The sequence below is a fragment of the Girardinichthys multiradiatus genome, chromosome 7 (assembly GCF_021462225.1).
Source record: "Girardinichthys multiradiatus isolate DD_20200921_A chromosome 7, DD_fGirMul_XY1, whole genome shotgun sequence".
Taxonomy (NCBI): domain Eukaryota; kingdom Metazoa; phylum Chordata; class Actinopteri; order Cyprinodontiformes; family Goodeidae; genus Girardinichthys; species Girardinichthys multiradiatus.
The window spans coordinates 21,290,303-21,308,364 of NC_061800.1; the positions used below are offsets into that span (position 1 = coordinate 21,290,303).

At 39.1% G+C, this 18,062-nt stretch overlaps 1 protein-coding gene across 10 annotated transcripts in view; it reads right to left on the minus strand.

Annotated features, from left to right (window-relative positions):
• The window catches only part of pou2f1b (POU class 2 homeobox 1b), a 23,924-nt gene extending 10,176 nt beyond the window's left edge, over positions 1-13,748 (minus strand). For 4 of the 10 annotated variants that reach the window (XM_047371602.1, XM_047371601.1, XM_047371600.1 and 1 more), the window contains exons 1-9: positions 13,687-13,748; positions 5,508-5,573; positions 4,935-5,020; positions 4,126-4,221; positions 2,412-2,594; positions 2,199-2,316; positions 2,012-2,103; positions 1,744-1,917; positions 437-578 (exon numbers count right to left, since the gene is read on the minus strand). In XM_047371602.1, the coding sequence (XP_047227558.1) occupies positions 437-578; positions 1,744-1,917; positions 2,012-2,103; positions 2,199-2,316; positions 2,412-2,594; positions 4,126-4,221; positions 4,935-5,020; positions 5,508-5,573; positions 13,687-13,732 (1,003 nt within the window). In that variant the 5' untranslated portion in view covers positions 13,733-13,748. Of the gene's footprint in view, positions 1-436; positions 579-1,743; positions 1,918-2,011; positions 2,104-2,198; positions 2,317-2,411; positions 2,595-4,125; positions 4,222-4,934; positions 5,021-5,507; positions 5,574-5,841; positions 6,212-13,686 lie in introns of those variants that run through there. The other 6 variants (XM_047371603.1, XM_047371599.1, XM_047371605.1 and 3 more) reach the window with 5 other exon arrangements.
• Between the last annotated feature and the right edge of the window lie 4,314 nt (positions 13,749-18,062).

Consider the following 18,062-nt stretch of genomic DNA (forward strand, 5'->3'; position numbering starts at 1 on the left):
AACTTTAAAAACCAGATATTTTTCTTCAACTTCACAAATATGCTCTCCTTTTTTAGGTCAACATAAAAAAAAAAAACAATCCGGTTTGCGGTTGTTTCGTGGCAAAAAAGTTCAAGGGTTTGAATTCCTTTGCATGGCACTGTATGTGAGAGAATTTGTAAGGAATACATAGAGATTATTATGTGTCATATATCCTCAGATCAGGGGTCTTCAACTCAGGTTCTTCAGCGCTACTGTCCTGCAACTTTTAGATGCATCCCTGCATCATTCCACCTCAATCAAATGGCTGAATTACCTCCTCAGTATGGCATGAAGTTCTTCAAAATGCCGGTAATCAGCCGGTCATTTGATCCAGGTGTTTTGGAACATCGATCCATCTGCCTTGGATCAAACTCAAGAAAACAACCTGGTTATTCAAGTGGGTTTAGGGACAAACCTGCATCATTAAGCCACTTTTCCAGCAAAGGCTTGAGTTTGCACATGTTCTTAAAGCTCAGATTCAAGGCCTCGAAGCGAGAGATGGTTGTTTGGCTGAAGTCATTTCCATACAGCTTCCCCATAGCCAGGCCGACGTCCCCCTGCGAGTTGGGGAGAAATAAAGACAGAGAAATATGAGAGTTATAAATTATTAACAGTCTTCTAGTCTCCTGGTTCTGATTAAAACCCTAAAAACTAATCTCTGTTCATCAAAATTACATATTGAAAAGTTTTTTTTTTTTTGGTTTCACAAAAATATTCCTATCAGACCTCAAAATGGCCAAGATGTGACTTTCACACAGTTCCCTCATTTAATAAGCATGGGTCTATAAATATGCAAGCTGCTCCCCACCTACATCCCTGCTGCAGGTCTGCAGCTCCTAAATCACAGCTTGGTTCAGACCCAGGAAAATTAATTATGTTACATGACAGGAAGGTGGAGTTTAGGACCCACTCAGCTGCACATCTTTAAACTGGAGACGGGTACTAAGCAAGAAAAGCAAATTCCTGGTTCTTTCGGCATCTGATTACAATAAATTTCACTAAAAGTGCCAATGGTAAAAACACAAGATGGACGCATTTTAAAATAGGCTCCCCACATATTTCCCCATTCAAAATCCATACTTTTTCAGACTCTAAAGGTTTTAGAATATTCTGGATATCTGAGTACCTGTTTGAGTTTTATTATCCGTACGTTCCTCAAATGAAACAACACAATGCCCAAGTCGGCTCCTGATTCAACAGAATGGTGAAGGGCTATTTTATAGTCCCCCAACTCCCTATTTTCTGGCATATGGCCTGATTCCAGTTAGCTCAATTTCAAGGTCTGTAAACAGAACATTTATCAGATCTGGACAATATTATCCTACCCCCAATAAATGTTTATTAAACTGCAGCTTTTGACCTTTGATACTTTATTCTGTTTGAACAAGTATCCGTTGTGATGTTCTAAATCAGAGATAAAAGGAGTCATTTTAATATAAATCAATGTAAAAGAGAATAAGGAATAAATCCCACAAACCCAAGCTTTTTCCATAATTATTTTTCATTTTTCCACACATCCAGAATTGGGAAATGAAACAGCATATTTCCAGCTTTTCCCAACTTTTGCATACTCAGTAGAAACCCTTTAAAAATTGTAATTTACACTAGCCCTCAAATGAAAACAACAACAGGTGCTTACAGTCGAAAGATAAACACATACTTGCAAATCTAAATTTGACTGAACAAGTACAGATGGACTACATCTCTTTCAGCGCCGTATACCTGCGTGAAGCCCAGTTTGATTCGTCGCTGTTTGAAAGTTTTGGCAAACTGCTCCAGCTCCTCAAGATCACTGGGCTCCTCCATCGTGGGGGTGTCCAACCTCTTGGGTGGCGTCTGACTGTGGGGCAGGCTCTGATTGTTTGTGGTTGCTGTCGTACGGGTCGGAGACGCGGGCTGCAGAGAAAAATAAACCCAACATATTTGATTGTTTTTATGGATGAGTTTACGACTGAGATAAAGGGTTTGTGTGAAGAGCGTCGCTACAAACCTGAGTTGCGAGGGTGATGCTTGATTGAGTCGGATGGAGGTTAGCTTGGCTTTGAGGTAGTTGAGATAGAAGACTCTGGGCTGGCAACATGCCTGAAGAGTTACAAGCAACAGGAAAGTTTGAACAAAACTGTTCAAAATCCTTCAAATATTTCTGTCTTCTAGATTCTGCGAGTAAATCTACTTGCCTTGCTGGGCCGGCGGCGTCTGCGAGATGATGAACTGAGCGGACTGCAATGGTGTTGCTATCGGGTGGCCAGGCTGAACCAGGACAAACTGAGGCAGGGTTAGATTCTGTGGTAGCTGCTGCATGAAAAACACACACAATCAAAATACTGTTTGCACCCCAAACCATGTGACTGAATTTCCTCAGAAAGTGTTATGGATGATTGGCAGCGTACCGGGGCTATCTGGATGGGCTGCGACAGGGGCAGCTGGGTAATTGGTGTGGCTGCGCTGGCCGAGATGTTGGCTCCAGTGGTGCTGTTCTGCTGGTTGGCTGAATGCTGCTGCACAGCTGCAGCCAGCAGATGAGCCTGGGCCTGCTGGAGCAGCAGCTGCTGCTGTGCTGGGCTCAGGGTCAACTGCAGGGAAACACAGACATGAGACATAAGCTGCTGGAAACACAGAGGAAGTAGGTATTACTCTTTAGATTTAGAGATGTATAACAGAATGTAAAGTGTGCTTTGGATTAATATCCAACACCATTTCAGTTTTAACTTTAATGCCTGTTATTCTTAATAGTAGTCTGGATATATTCACTGGGAATCTATAAGAGAAAAATGTTAATTACACTTGCCTTGATCCAGTACTATTAATAATAACAGATTGAGTTGTTTATTGTTCTTTAATAATGCCAACATTGACTACAGTATGTGTTGATGAAACATAACCACAGGTTTAGTAGTCCTTTGTTACTGTTGCTTTCCATTTATAGTGCCTTCCAAAAGTATTTACAACCCTTGAATACTTCTCAGACGGTTCTGGCGGCAGCATCATGCTGCGTCGATGCTCATTTTCAGCAGGGTCAGGGAGGTGATCGGATTTTAGGGGTTAAAGTTTGAAAGTGGATAAAAAGCCATGAGTTTGGCACAAGCCACGTGGGGGACTTAGCAAATATGTGGAAAAGGGGGCTTTAATCAGACGAGACCAAATTTGAACTTTTTGTCCTACATGCAAAAAACAACTATATGTGACGGAAAACTGAGGCTTCACATCACCCTAAACACACCATTTCCACAGTGGCACATATTGGTGGCAGCATCATGCTGAGGTGATGTTTTCTTCAGCAGGGAAGCTGGTCAGAGTTGGTGGAAAGATGGATGGATTTAAAGGGAGGGTAACTCTGGAAGAAAACCAGTCAGACGCCTAATCAAAAGACTTGAGCAGGAGCAGATGTTCACCTTCAAGCAGACAATGACTCTGATCTATGAAGCTGGTTGGATCAAAGCATATTCATTTGGTCCAATCAAAGTCTAGACCTAAATTAAATTAGGAATCTGAAGCAAGATTTAAAAATTGCTGCTTACAGATGTTTTCCATTCAGTCTAACTGAGCTGAGTGTAACATGGAACAACCTCAAGGGCTTCAGGAGGTATGAATACCTTTGCAAGGCACAGAAGCGTGTTAAACTGAAAGTGTTTATGTAAAGTACCCACAGAATGTAACTTTTCACAAAGATATCAAAGATTGATGAAATCTTCAGCTGTCTTGTTAGCACAAATATGAGCCATCGCAGGCAAACAGAGAAAGGACTCATGCAGCTGAACCAGGCATAAGTGTAAATGAGCATGTTGATGTCGATGTTCAAACACAAATCCACATGCAGCATTGCACAGCAGCAGCAGTCGCACCAGCAGTCCGGCGCCTTGGGAAAAACATGGAAATGAAATGTCTCACATGGTCGTTTTACACTTTCTGTTATGGAGACATTCCAGCATAAACTGACAACCACAGGAATGAGCAGGCAGACAGGCAGACGAGGCTCCAACTTATCAGGGCAAACTATCATTTAATCAGCTGTGTTTTTCCAGCAGAATTGATCGTATTGAGGTGTAATCATGGGGATGCATGTAACGACAAGGTCGTGACCGGGAACAGCGGGGGGCCACTTACTCCAGCAATCTGTCCCCCTGCCAACATTAGCTGGGTCTGTGGCAACACGCTCTGCTGGACGGAGGCAGGAAGAGCACCAGATTCTTCCGACTTAGACTGGTAGAAGTGAAGCGGAGAGCGGAACTTAATTTTATGTCCTTTAAGTCATAATCATAAAAATAAGAACAAGACATTGATGTTTTTAACTAGGGCATATCGGATTAAGAAATAAAGCACTGTGCTAAATAAAATGAATAAACGGAAAATCTTATCTAAAAATCTAATTTCTCTGCTACCTGAGTGGCTCAGTCAGAATGCTCCTTTTGTCTTTAAGCAGTGAGAGGAATTTAAATTAAAAAGGCAGTGATACAAGTGGGTATTTAAAATGTGTCGCAGCCTTCAGAGACAGGAAAAGTGAAGGGAGGGGAAAGCAGAGATGCTAATTAAAATAACTGTTATGCAGCGCATGTAAATTCTGCATAGATTTGCATATTCTCTGCCATCTGTTTCCGAGCAACCGCAGAGCAGCTAATTAGCATACAGGGTTGATTAATCTGCCTTGTTGCCAGGCGACACTGAGAGAGCCTGGCTCATTTAAATGAACCCTCTTTGCTTGCAAATGTTGTCATGCCGATGAGCATACCTAGAATTTCATATCTCATTTCTGTGCAAGAACTTTTATGAACATTTAAAGCTGCAGTCCCACTGTATCATTACATGAGGACATCTTCTGCAACACATCTGCTCCTTGGATTAAAACAGAAAAAACATGAACTTTTCAAAGGTCAAAGTAAATGCTGCAGCTCATGCAGGCATGCATGATGTGGTACCTGTTGGAGGAGGGCTTGTGCATGTGCGTTAGCGATTGTGGTTGGCACCGTCTGCCGCTGAAAGTCCAGTCCATTGGTGTGGACTCCTAGGGGCAGAAAACACACGATACTCAGACACATTTCTAACAGTGGTTTAACTGAAAAAAGGACTCTGCGCTGTGAATATTACCAAAAAAAAAGAAAAAAAGAGGAGCACTAAAAATATTTGCAGGTGGAAGGAAATAATTTTTTTATGCATATGAAACAGCTGCATGTTACTGATTATACAAGAATTCAGAGCATATCAGGATGAATGCAAATCTGGACAGTATATCTTCGAATTTAGTATGTAGTAATAGTTGCATCAAAATGTCATTAGTGTTGAACAAAAGAATTGGAAAAAAAAAAAGGCATTATTAGAAAGTTGATAAATTTCTTTTTAGGATGAATTTGCTAAGATCCACAGGATTTTGCATCTGATTCTGAAACCTGTTGAATAAGGAGGAAAACCTCCAAAAATTCATATCTCCACCATGCAAAAAAAAAAAACAACAAAAAACAAAAACAAAAAAAAAATGGCTGATCAATACTGACCGGTGTTCCCGTCACCACTTTCCATTTCACATTTAGTAGTTTCTGACTGATTATTCACTTTAGCATCTGAAAGAACCAGACAGACACATAATAAGATACTCTCGTATCAACTGGTGCTAAAATAAAAGTCCTGCTCTACATGGTCAGCATCCCAAATTACTCTCATTAATAAAAGCAACAGAAAAAACAACAACCTGATGTTACAACCATGTTGGATAAACCTTGTAACATTTGGGTGTAAATATTCCAGATTATCCTCATGCATGTTAAACGACGACTCCGACCAACAATTAAAACCCAGTCAGGCTCCCTCATAGCTTTCTCGAAAACTCACCCGTTCTTGCTCCACCTGTGCTTTCCTGCATGTTGGCAGGACCTGTCGTGTAAAACCGCCTTGAGTGGGCAAGCCCACTGTCAGGATGTCCAGAGCGCACTCCTTCCTCCCTCCCGCCCCCTACCTCCCTTGTTTTCACTCTCCACTGGTCAGCAGCGAGCACACAGATACAGGGACACAGTGGCAGCCTCTACCACACGGTTTGCTGAACAACACTGGGAAACACACACTGGGAAAGCCAACAGGGTTTAGGCAAACAGCTCTCCTTGCTTCCCTCTTTTCTTTTCTTATAGCTCTGCCCCCTTTCTCTAGCACTCCCTCTCTCTGCTGGCAAGATTGCCTCTACTTCTGAAAAAGTTCTCCTTCTCCCTCTCTTGCTGGAATGAAACAAAACGACAAGTGCAGCTGGCGGCCTCCTTCAACACCGCCACCCCACCCCTCCTCCATCCAACGCTATAATGAAGCATTATCAGTATTCAGCTGATTAAAGCCATATGCAAATCTGCTCCTGCCTCGTTAGTGATGCAAGGCTTTGAAGTCCTGCGAGCAGCACATTTCACACCGGGCTCTGAAAGCTTTCTGCATAATTTAAACCCCTATAAATATTTATCAGCTCATTAGCATATTAATTGGATTGCTTTTGGAGGACGATAAAAAACAGGGGAATAAGGACGACGACGGGGGGTGGAGGGGTTCTGAAACTACCACTTGGCACAGCAGAAGTAAGGGAGGCTGCAGCACAAGACCAATTACTGTGTGAGCACTGGCCTAAAAAGTAATTAGCTAAAAAGTATGTAAAGGGACTGAAGATATCCCAGAATGCAACGTGAGGTCTGACAGCAATGGTTCTGTAGTGTTAGCTGGGTGAACTGCTTCGATGGAGCCTCTGTGACTGCTCATTCAGAACGTCTCCAGGAGACTGGTCCAAACTGCTAAAGAGGGAGGGGGTCTGGGTTTCATGCAGGAGGAGGGTGGGGTGGTAGTGGTGGTGCTGGACTCGCTCAATTGGAAATAAATAACTCCACATTAATCCACCACCAGCTTGTCATTACTGGGAGAACCCCCGCGGCGAAAACATTCCAACGCGAATGACTTCAGAAAGTGGGTGGCGGGCCGCTGGCGTCTATGTTTATGAAGTGTTTGGGGATTAACATATTTAGATTAGCCTTTACATTCCATTGGTGTATCGTTTAGGGGGCCCCTTTTAAAATTCATTTAGAGCATTTGCTGGGAGTTAATGCGGCAGGGAAACGGCCCAGTTAAGGAGCTGCACAGGTGTCCAGCCGAAAGGACTGGAATGCTAGGCTGTATTTGGGTCTTCTGGGGAAGGGGCTTACTGACTAAATCCACAACAACTGCTCCTGGCTAAAGGCTTAATCAGCCTCTGCACTTATCCCACTGCCTGACCTAAGGCATTCAAATGTTAGCTGACCAACACTGATAACCATGCCAACAACACAGAAAATGACTGAAAAGAAAACAACCTTTCCTTTGAACCAACTGTTGCATACTAGCTCGGCAGCTAAACTTAAAGCTCAATGAGAAAAGGGCCGGTGATCACTTATGGTCAACCAGAAGCTAAAATACCTGACCTTTTGTGCGATCAAGTATTGCCCTATCTATGGTATGTCAGCTGCTAACGAGAGAACAAGACTCAAAGTTAACAATTTTGATGCCACAGAGGTGTTAAAAAAATAAAGTCAGAAGAAACGTGCAAGAAGCTGCTCAAAATTAAACTGTGCTTGCTACTGAAACACTTCGGCTGTTTATCCGGGCTGCTACCTTTAAACAGGGTGAGGCCTCAGCAATTAACCGGAAGCTGAAAGCATTACAGCGGTTGCTTTGTTTTACCCTTTTGGTGTGTTCAATTCTGGCAATCTTTTCGGTCACAGTTACGGTAAAGAGCTAATCCCTCTACAGGAAACTCACCGGTATTAGCACTGTTAATGCTAACCATGTTAATCACACTAATCCCGCTGAATGCCAATATATATTTGCATTTTCAATGATGCAGTCCGACAGGCTTGCAGGTTTGGGACAAGAAAAATAACTTTTTTGTTGTACTAAAAAACAATATTATTCAAGCAGCTGTCTTTTGACTTTATCCAGGAAGAAAAAAATACAATTATTATTATTTGGTGTTTATTTATTGTTCCTAAAAAGAAACCGAAATCAGCTAAAATTGGTCACAAATCTCAGACCTTCACTGTTCTTTTATTTCAGAATCAACCACGTCCCCCAACTATGAATTTGGCAAATATGGCATTTTCAGATTCCTTCAGAAGTCCTATGTCAGAGGTCTTTTTTTTGTTGAGATTTTAATTAGAGCTGCACAGTATAATAATTGTTATTGCAATATCGATATCTGCACTATCGCAAAGGACAGCTTGGATGCAACATTATGCAGAATATTTTATTTCAAGTTTCATACATGCAAATTATGCATGCCAATGGTATTTTTGGCCCTTTGGGTGGACTTTCACTGCTCTCCATGCCTACGCTTGATATATATTTTTAGTGGCTGAGACGATAAAGTTCATAAAAAGTGGTGGGGACACTGAAGGAAAAGAGTCAGGAAATGATGTGCTAGTGGATCGGTCGATAACACCGCACGGTTTGGCAACAGTTTCTCAAGTACATGTTTTCCTGACGTTGCGCAGCCCTAATTTGAATCCCTAAAACAAACTGTTTGACCCTGTATCAAAAACTTCCACTTTTTTTGGCACCTTGTAGATGATTGCCTATGACTTGTCATAACACATTATTATACTCATTATAAGCCTCGCACTAATTAGCAGTCTAACGTGTGGAACTGGTTCCTTCAAGACATAAATATTTAAATGTTTTAAATAAGATAGCAACCTTTTAACGTAAAACCTTCAAGAACAAACACTGCAGCATATATACTGACACTGATATATACTGACACTGGTCAACTGTTTATTTAAAGATCATTTACAGGTTTCATGCCAACTGTGAAAACATATGTTGAAGATATTATCAGAACATTGTATGCCTGGGAGTTTGAGAAACTTAGTTATCAGCAGCACTCCTACACATGCACAGCTCCTTGGTTGAATGGCTTGCAAAACCTCCAAGTGGAACAATGCATTATACAAATATCCTGCGCAGAGAATTTTAAACCGTTATCTCATTAGCGCTGTATTACAGGAAGGATGGCTGAATACTGCAGGGACATTAATGTGAGCTGAGAGATTCGACACAAGACTGAGCAAAAAGTTAATTGGCACACACTCATTCTGAACTACAACCTTTGTTTTATCAACTAAAAGCAAGACTATAGTGAAAGTACCACACATTTAGGTCAGTTTGAGCACCAGTCTGAATTAGAGGCTGACATTTTTTCGGGAGTCCCACGGGTCACAGGATTCCCATGAGCTTCTTAGCTAAACGCAGCATTCTTATGCATATTCAAAACAGATTCAAACTGGATGTAATAAGCCAAAACACAGAGAGCAGAAACTGCAACTGGACTGAGCGCCACAAATTAGCACAACCACAGCATGCCGTGTAATTTGATAAACAGTAACGGGTCTAACGCCCCTGTAAGCTAACAGTGGTCTCTCTCTCGGGTGGTCATTAGGCAACTTTAGGTAGGCTAGGAAGAAAATCCAATTCGAGCAAATTAAAGTACGTTTCTCAGGGACGACAAACCCTCCATTAAGTACATGCTTAATGGAGGTGCAGCAGAGGTGAGCCACATGACTTCCTGTTACCAGTTTAAATTCACATGAACATCACTGATGAGGACGAGGACAATTCTGGTAACCCCTGGATATTTATGTGGATGTTCTGAACATTGTGCTCGCAGCTCTCCCTCTTTTACTCTTTGCAAGTCAAAAAAAGCTTAACAATGGCATACAATATCTTCACGGATCTGTAGGATTCCCCAGGTAAGGCATATTTTCACAATGACATGTTTTCACACCTCCTGACTGTGCCAGTAGCTAAACAAAAGGCTACAATGAAATACTAGCAAACATTTACTACAGATCCTAATTATGTCTGATGCATAACAGCCGTTAGGAGCAAAGTGGCAATTATTGTCTGCAACATGCAACAACTCGGACACTATGTTGTTACTCATCCTGAAAGCCTCACTGAAGATCATCTCCTGTTGCTACATTGTAAACACTTTGTCACCTTTACCTTTTTCATAGTCTAGGTTTTCATTACACTAAAATGGCTAAAAGACTAATTAAGTTGGCTTATATGCTATTTGGAATATGTTTTACCATTTCTGCATGTCATTGGACAGTCAGAGTAGAATGAGTACATTTTAAACAAATCTCCAGACACATAATAAGTCCCAAGTCACCACAAAACTCTTACCATCTAAAATGTTGCTTCCACCACAGTAAAGAGGCAGCCTGTCTAACTGGAACCTGCTTGGAGGCCCTCTCTGTACTCTGAAATGGCATGTCCTGAATTTATTACAGCGGGTGTTGCATTATTCATAACATCCATGTTTACATCAATGAATATTCATGATGAAAGTACAAGGCTAGAATGAGGGTGGAACTGTGACTCTGATTAAATGAGAAAAGTAGCTTTAGGTTTGAGAGAAACATTCAATTCTAAGCTGTTGTTTGAGAAGCCCAATCTGATCCAAGTCTTTTTTTCCCTCCTACATAAATTAGCACATTTTTTTCCACACAGTCACATTACTGGAAAAAAACAACATCTATAAAAGTATTATTGTATGCAAAACATGATCACATTTACTTTCTTTGGCTATCCCTACAACAGTAAATTTAGTTTAGTATCTTGAAACATAAAGTTTAACTCTAAATGACTTGGGACTGGTTTCATACTTTGAAAGTGCAGATAGTAGCTGAAAGAAGTGCTTTAGTTTTGTGAAGAATACAATATACAATTTTCATACTTTTCCACACTCAAATGTCCAGAGCTGCCAGGTCTTTACAGGGAAAATACAAAAGTACAACATGAATTTAAGGCAGATGTTTTTTTTATAAGGCTTTCTTGTGCTATTTCACATTATCTGTTCATCTTGAACAATTGCATGTCTGTACTTGATTTCTATTTTTGCACATTCAAATGCCACAGTGTCATTGTGAGTACATTTAGTTTGAGCTAAAAGAAGAACCATGAAAAACTACCACTAGGTGTGTTCCTATCAGTGAGTCTGTGGCTGCTATTTGTGCTCCAATAAGTTTATTGGCTGCCCTGTCCTCTCACTAACAGCCTTTTATTTGGCATTTCAGGTTGACATGGGCCAGTTATGGACATCAAGGTGTACTGAGGTTTTGAAGTTATGGTTTTAAAAAACCATGAAAATCTTCTGTCACACTGCTCTTACAGTTTGAAGGTCTTTTAATGCAAGGGTCCCAATCTCCACTCTTCATGGGGGGCGGTTACCTGCAACTTTTTGGTGCACTTCCTCTTCGACACACCTGAATACAATGATTAGGTCATGGGCAGTACTCTGCAGAACTTCCCTGCATACCGATTAGCTAATTAAGCAATTTGATTCGGGTGTGTTGGACAACGTTACTGGACTCTAGCTTACAAAACAGGCAAATTTGACTATTTGAAAATACTTTTAGTCACAAAAACACAGACCATCAAAACGTAGAAACTACAGGAGTCGGCAACCGTCGCTCTTTTTAAGGTAATGCTGACTGCAGAACCTTAATCCAGCCCATGTCTAACGGTGGGTTGCTGTTGTGAGAATTATCATTGATAAACATTCCAAGAAAATCATTCATTGTTTTGTTTCAGTCCTGTTAAAATAGTTTGTTGTTGAAGTTTTGGTCAAACAAAAACATGTTTGATTTACTTGAAGATTAGTTTTTTTTTTTTTTTTTTTTACTAATCCAAATAATTAACATTCTTACCAACCTATATTTCAAAAATCAACTGATTTGGTATGTGAGCGCATGCTTAATTTCGGGTTTCTATAAAAAAAAATTGGAAGTACTTTGTTTTAGTTACAGAATAAAATAATTTGTGATATAATATTCTTCAAAACCAAATGTGACCTTTTCAATGAATAAAATAAGTATTTCTAGTCAACTGACATTTATTTTTAACCCCTAAAAAAGCAGTCAGTCAAATATAGTTTATTTCATGGGGATATCCCAAGTATTTTTGAAATTCATTTTTTTTTTTGTGACACACTGGTTTTTCACAGGTTTTAATGTAAATTGAGAGAGATTAAATTATTCAAGAATTTCAACTTTCAAAGTCCATAGCAGTAAGCTGTAACAACTGTAGTTACAAAAATAAATAACTTAAACAGTCAATTTGGTTTTGTTCAAACATCTCAATTTATACAGAAAGTAATTTTAGGCAGAAAAATACAAACGCTGAAAAAAAAAAAAAAAAAAACTAATAAAGTCACAAGAATATAGCCCCAACTTCATTCATTTAGTTGGAAAAGGAGTGGGAAAAAGTGTGCCCTTCTCAATGGGTTCATGTGTTTAAAATAAACCAAATGAGAAATGTAACAGCATGGAGCTAAATAGTGCGGTCGTGCTGTGTCTTGCCCGGTCATGAAACCAGCATGGAGAGTTTAAAAAAAAAGAAAACCCTGCCTGTTATTACTGTGGCCTTCCGGAAGTGGGCCTCACCACCCCTCCCTGTGCCTGGGGGGATAACACAGGTACAACCTCTGAATTCAGCGCAGCTTCTCAAAGTCCATAAAGAAAGAACTTCCCACCACAAAAAGAAAGAAAATCACATGAAGTCTTCAAACCAATCCTTCAGAAGCAGCAAAGGCTGAACTGAATGATTTATTTTCTGTTACAGATTGAAAGCAACGGTTCCACGGACAGGTCTCACCTCCTGTATAAAACTGCACAGCTTCTTTTAAGATGAACTTTTAATACACAGCTCTACAAAACACTGCTTATATCACCTGATATAAACACATCTGTTTCATCCTAAAATAACAACAAAGCTAAAGTTAACTCCCAACACGATTAGACAGGGACAACTACCAGCCACACAGAGAATAACTCTATTGAAACCAAAAAGTATTATAATAAAGCCATAAAGTAATGTGTTGACATGTATTTGGTCTGTGTGAGCTTCTCAACACAGTGTGGAATATGCTGAACTCCGCACTACGGCTGAGGGAGGCCTGCATGAATAACAACAGGCTGCTCCTGCTGCTGCTGTGGCTCCGCTGCGCCGAGCACAAAAGACAGAGGCTCTAGAGAGGAGGAGAAGAAGGGGGGAAAAAAAAATCACGTCGAACCGAGATGGCACTGTGCTCTTAACGAAAGCCATGTGTGTTGTGTTCAGATGAACATCTCCGAGTCGCCGTGGTTGTTAAAAAAAAAAAAAAAAAGAAAAGAAATAAGCGAGCGCATAGCCACTGCCCGACCGGGGGGAGGGGGGGGGGGAAATGAATATGCAAAGCTGCCTCTAAAGCCTCACTGTGGGGCATCAACACAAAGCCAAGCGTTAGCCGGCAAGCTAACGCTAACTGACTTCAACCGAGCTGCCGCTGGAAAACAGATATATGCGTTACATATGAACCAGAACCACGACGGCGATGACTAATAAAATATGCTAAGTTGTATTTGTCGACCGAGGTATGAATATGTAGCGGCATACGGGCCGTCTAATCACACAAAGGGGGGAGGCATGTTTCCATGTATCTGCCGTCGCACTGCAACAGCTCGTTTCCTCCTCTGTCAAATTACAGTTTAAGCTAGCTGTGTGTAAACTAAAACAAAGCTTAATATGATCCCCGTCGGCCGGTCGTTCTGTGTTTCATCTGCATTCTGCTATCATAAATTGCGACTAACGCAGTTTGAATATGAGTATGAATATGTAAAATGCTGTAATCATTACCTGGTGCTGAACTCTCATCTTGACTCGCTGCTCCTCCGTCCGCCATTTTGAATATTTAACCCGAAATCCCAACCCTGAGCCTGCCTGCCTCACACACACACACACACACACACACCAGCAAAAACACTCACACACACAAACACTACTAAACGGACACTTTCTTGTACTTTCTTCATGGTGAGTAAAAACGTAAGATATGCTTAGTAAGAAATAGAAAGTCTGCACTTTACACACACAGAAACAGAAGAACCGAGGCAGAGGAGACTTCGATTTATTGTGAGCTGTACCATATTTACATACATAAATAATACAGTTTTGCCTTGGAGGGGAACATAGAATGGGCCTGAAAGTTTAAAATCGTCTCTACTGCCTGGCTTGATTATGCAAAACAGACTGACTTCCTGGACTGTCAGTTGCACAAATACAGGTGCATCTCAAAAAAATCTAATTATCATGGAAAAGTGAAATTATTTTAGTAATCTCATTCAAAATATGCACACAGTAAGATATATTTCATTGAATATTGCAGAAATGTAAACCCAAAATTGAGCTTCTCAGAAAAAATTTGTTATATAACATATTTACTACCGAAATCTCATGGTAGAAATCGAAGTGTTGACTTAATAGTTGTCCAACAGACAGCAATTGACACACTCAAGGCTCACAGACAGCTGTATGTAAGCGTATAATGGAAAGTTGAGTGGAAGGAAAAAAGGGGATAAAATTATTGTGTGCCTAAACTATGCAGTACATGAACATGTTTTTCCCTAAGCTAATATTTCTGTATTATAAATTCCTTTTTTTGGTCTTTTGTGATTTTCACAATTTTCTGAAAAACCCAATTTTGGGTTTTCATTACCTGTAAGGCAAAACAAAATTAAAATGATCAGAGATTAATACCTGGAATATATCACTCTGTGTAATTATTGTCTAATTATTCCATATAATACAAAGTTAAATAAATTACCTTTTTGATTATATACAAAGTTATTGGGATGCACCTGTTAACTATCATTCACATTGTCTCTTTGTCAAAGACTCATTTCCAGAGTTTGTAACAGAAAAAGAAAAAGAATCATTGTTTATCTGAATCAGTTGCCATTGATACTCCAGTGTTGGTCATTAAATGCATAGTTGAAGCTCCAGAAATCAATTAAAACAACCAGAGAACTTGTATGCAGAGGAAAGGGTGGAAAAATGCATAGAGTGCAGGTATGAGCAATCAGGGGATATGAGAAACATCTGAGGCAGGAGGAGGGCAGAGGAGCTGAGGGAGAAAGACTAATTAACACACAGCTCAACAGAAACACAACCCAGAGAGGAAAATTATAACAGAGATCTTACAGAAAAAAAGTCAAATAAAGAGCTTGAGAGTAGACTAATACACAATTAACTAAAATGGCAACAACTGTCAACCAAGCACATTGTGCAGTTGACCAAACATAAACAACGGGAGATAAAATAAAAGAAACCCAAAAAATCAAACTCCTCAAAATCATAACATTATTAGATATGTTTCAACCAACTGGCATTATGCATTTAATTGAATTTGACTGTGTTGCCTTCTAATTTGATTTGGACTGTAAGCAGTTCAATCAGTATCTGATTATGCAGTATGAGTGTATCATATTGGACTGATTTGAACTAAATTAGCAGAAAATAACATTTATCTATCTAATCTATACATCTATATCATTGGATATGATCTGGACCCTCCTCTTCTTACTTGTAAAGTTTCTTGAGATTAGATACTCTGTGAATTGGCACTATATAAATAAACAGAACTGAACAGACAAACTTACTCTGATGTTTTTTTGGGGTTTCTGAAACATAATTGATTTCTTGTTTAACTAGATTTTGAGTCATTTTTGAATTATTCAACCAGCAATATGGCCTCGCAAGTCTCTTCTGGTGTTGTCTTTCATCATAAGATGAAAAAAGTAACCACTGATCTAAATAAAAGTACAGATTATGTAATATATCTTTAATTGTGTGAATGTAGGCCACCCCAATTTTTATTTTTCAATTTATAAAAAATTGTCGATCTTTTATAGGTGAGGAAAAAGATAAATAATCAATATTTTAACGTAACATCTTACATATTTTTTTTTTGTTGCATTGGGGATATTTTGCACCTGATTTGCCAACCAATAATTTATGATAAGTCTTATAAATCCCTCAAAATCAACTGTAAAGAAATGTGGTTATGTGTGTAATTAAAATATCTACAGGCTGGAGTAATTTCATTTTAATGATTGGTCATATTTCATTAGATGTAACTACCCTAAATGTGGCTCATTAAAATACTGTGAAATACAATGAATTTTAGCATTGATATAAATTTTATTCTTTTACCAGCTTAACAATAAACTGAAGTAAACATTAAACATTCAGTTCAATGAAATGAAAAACGATCTGTGTATCAATGTACATCAAAAAGATAAAAAAGCCTAATTTAAAAGAAACGCATACAGTTTCCCAAATGTTTTTAGTTCTCTTTTCTTGGTCATAAAATAAAGGTTGAGCCTGCTCCCAGCAACAAGAAACAGATATGGGTCACTTTTTCTTTGACAGCCAAGTATCCATGTTAACTGAGAGGGTGAGCAGAAGTCTGCTTTCGATTAAAAGTTACTGAATGTTTGCAGCAGAATGAATTTGCACACTCAAAAATAAGTACACATTGAAGCAACATCACACCACAAAGCCCTGATTTTAGTCCGACAGAAAATGTTTAGGCAGAGCTGAAAAGGTGTGTGCAAGCAAGGTGTGTGTGTGTGTGTGTGTGTGTGTGTGTGTGTGAATACCCTGCTCCACAGTCGTCCTCCACAGCTCTGCTCCTCTCCGTTGTTGCCTCCTGGAAAACCCTCTCTGTCTTGAGAGGCTTCACACAACCACCCGCTGTGTGAAGAAGCGGTAAGACAAGCCACCAATCAATCTGCAATATTCTTATCTTCTCCTTCCCGTTTCATCTAACATCTTCTCTGTTCTTCAGACAGTGCCCTAGATGATGACCCAGATCATCTGTAAATAATTACACATTTCCAAACTCTAAATTAATTAGTTGCTGTTTCTGTTTTGAATTCCAAGTTTCTGAGTGATTTTTACCTGCAGGTCAGGAAATTAAACATGGACATGACAGGCAACCTTCAAACCTGAAATAGTTACACCACTTCTGCTAGAAGTAATGGGCAAAAAACTCAAAACTATTTTGAGAAGCTTGTGGAAGAACACTCAAAATTTGACCCAAGTCATACCGCATAAAAGGCAGTTCTACCAAATACTAAGGACCTGTATTTCAACCGTTAAAGGTTAGGAAGCAAAAACAACAAAACATAAAAATATCTACTTCTCATTATTCTGGCATTTAGTAAATAGAAACAGTAATTCTGATTATATTAATTTACAGCGTATGTAAATATTTGGTTTCAACTATACAGACCCATTCATTAAAATAAAATATTATTGAAACTTTTATTTATTTCAGCAACTCAATTCACTGGTGTTTTTAAGCCTGTATTTTTGTTAGTTATGATGATTTTCCGCTTATAGGAAATTAAAACATCACATTTAACATTAGAATATTACATCAGACCAAATAAATATATGTTTTTAATATATAAATATGGGCTTAATACCTGTTAAAAGGTTGTCATTTTTAAAAGGTACTTTTAATCTGACAAATAAGCCTTATAGGAATGCATATTCTAATTTATTGAATATGATTGTCTCTCATTTTAGCTCTTTGTAAGTTTAGAAAAGGGAGTGCAGCAGTGTTTTTTTCCATTTGGTTTTTACATATGAGCTCTTCACACTGCAATGAATTTCATTAATTTGAATATGATGCTTGTTGTGCTATTGTCAGTGCAATGGTGCTATCTGCAGGTGAAAAGAAACACAATGCCAGCTGCTGAGCAAAAATACTAAACATAACTCTCTAGAAGGAGCAAAGTCTATATAGCCATTTATTAATCTATGGCAACCTGCACAACATACTAGTCTCAGCAACATGCTGTTTTGAGTAGCTGAGAAGATGGATGCAGGTCATATGGCAATTTTGTCAGAAAACCTGTCAGATTTAGTTAAATACTTAAATGAGACAGGGGTAGGTACAGCTGTTTTGCAAAGAATGTGCAAACATATCAATCTTAACATGCAAAGCTGATACAGAAATAAAAACTTGCAAGTGTAATTGCAGTGAAAGGTGATTCCGCAAAGTATTGACTAAGTGGAGCAGATTACACATACGTGCAACATTTTTTGACCTTTATCTTAATAACCATACATCTTTTTCCTTCCACTTCACTATGATGTGCAACTTCATGTTGGTCTATAAGATAAAATCCCAATAAAAAAACTGTCTATGTTTTGTGCTATTT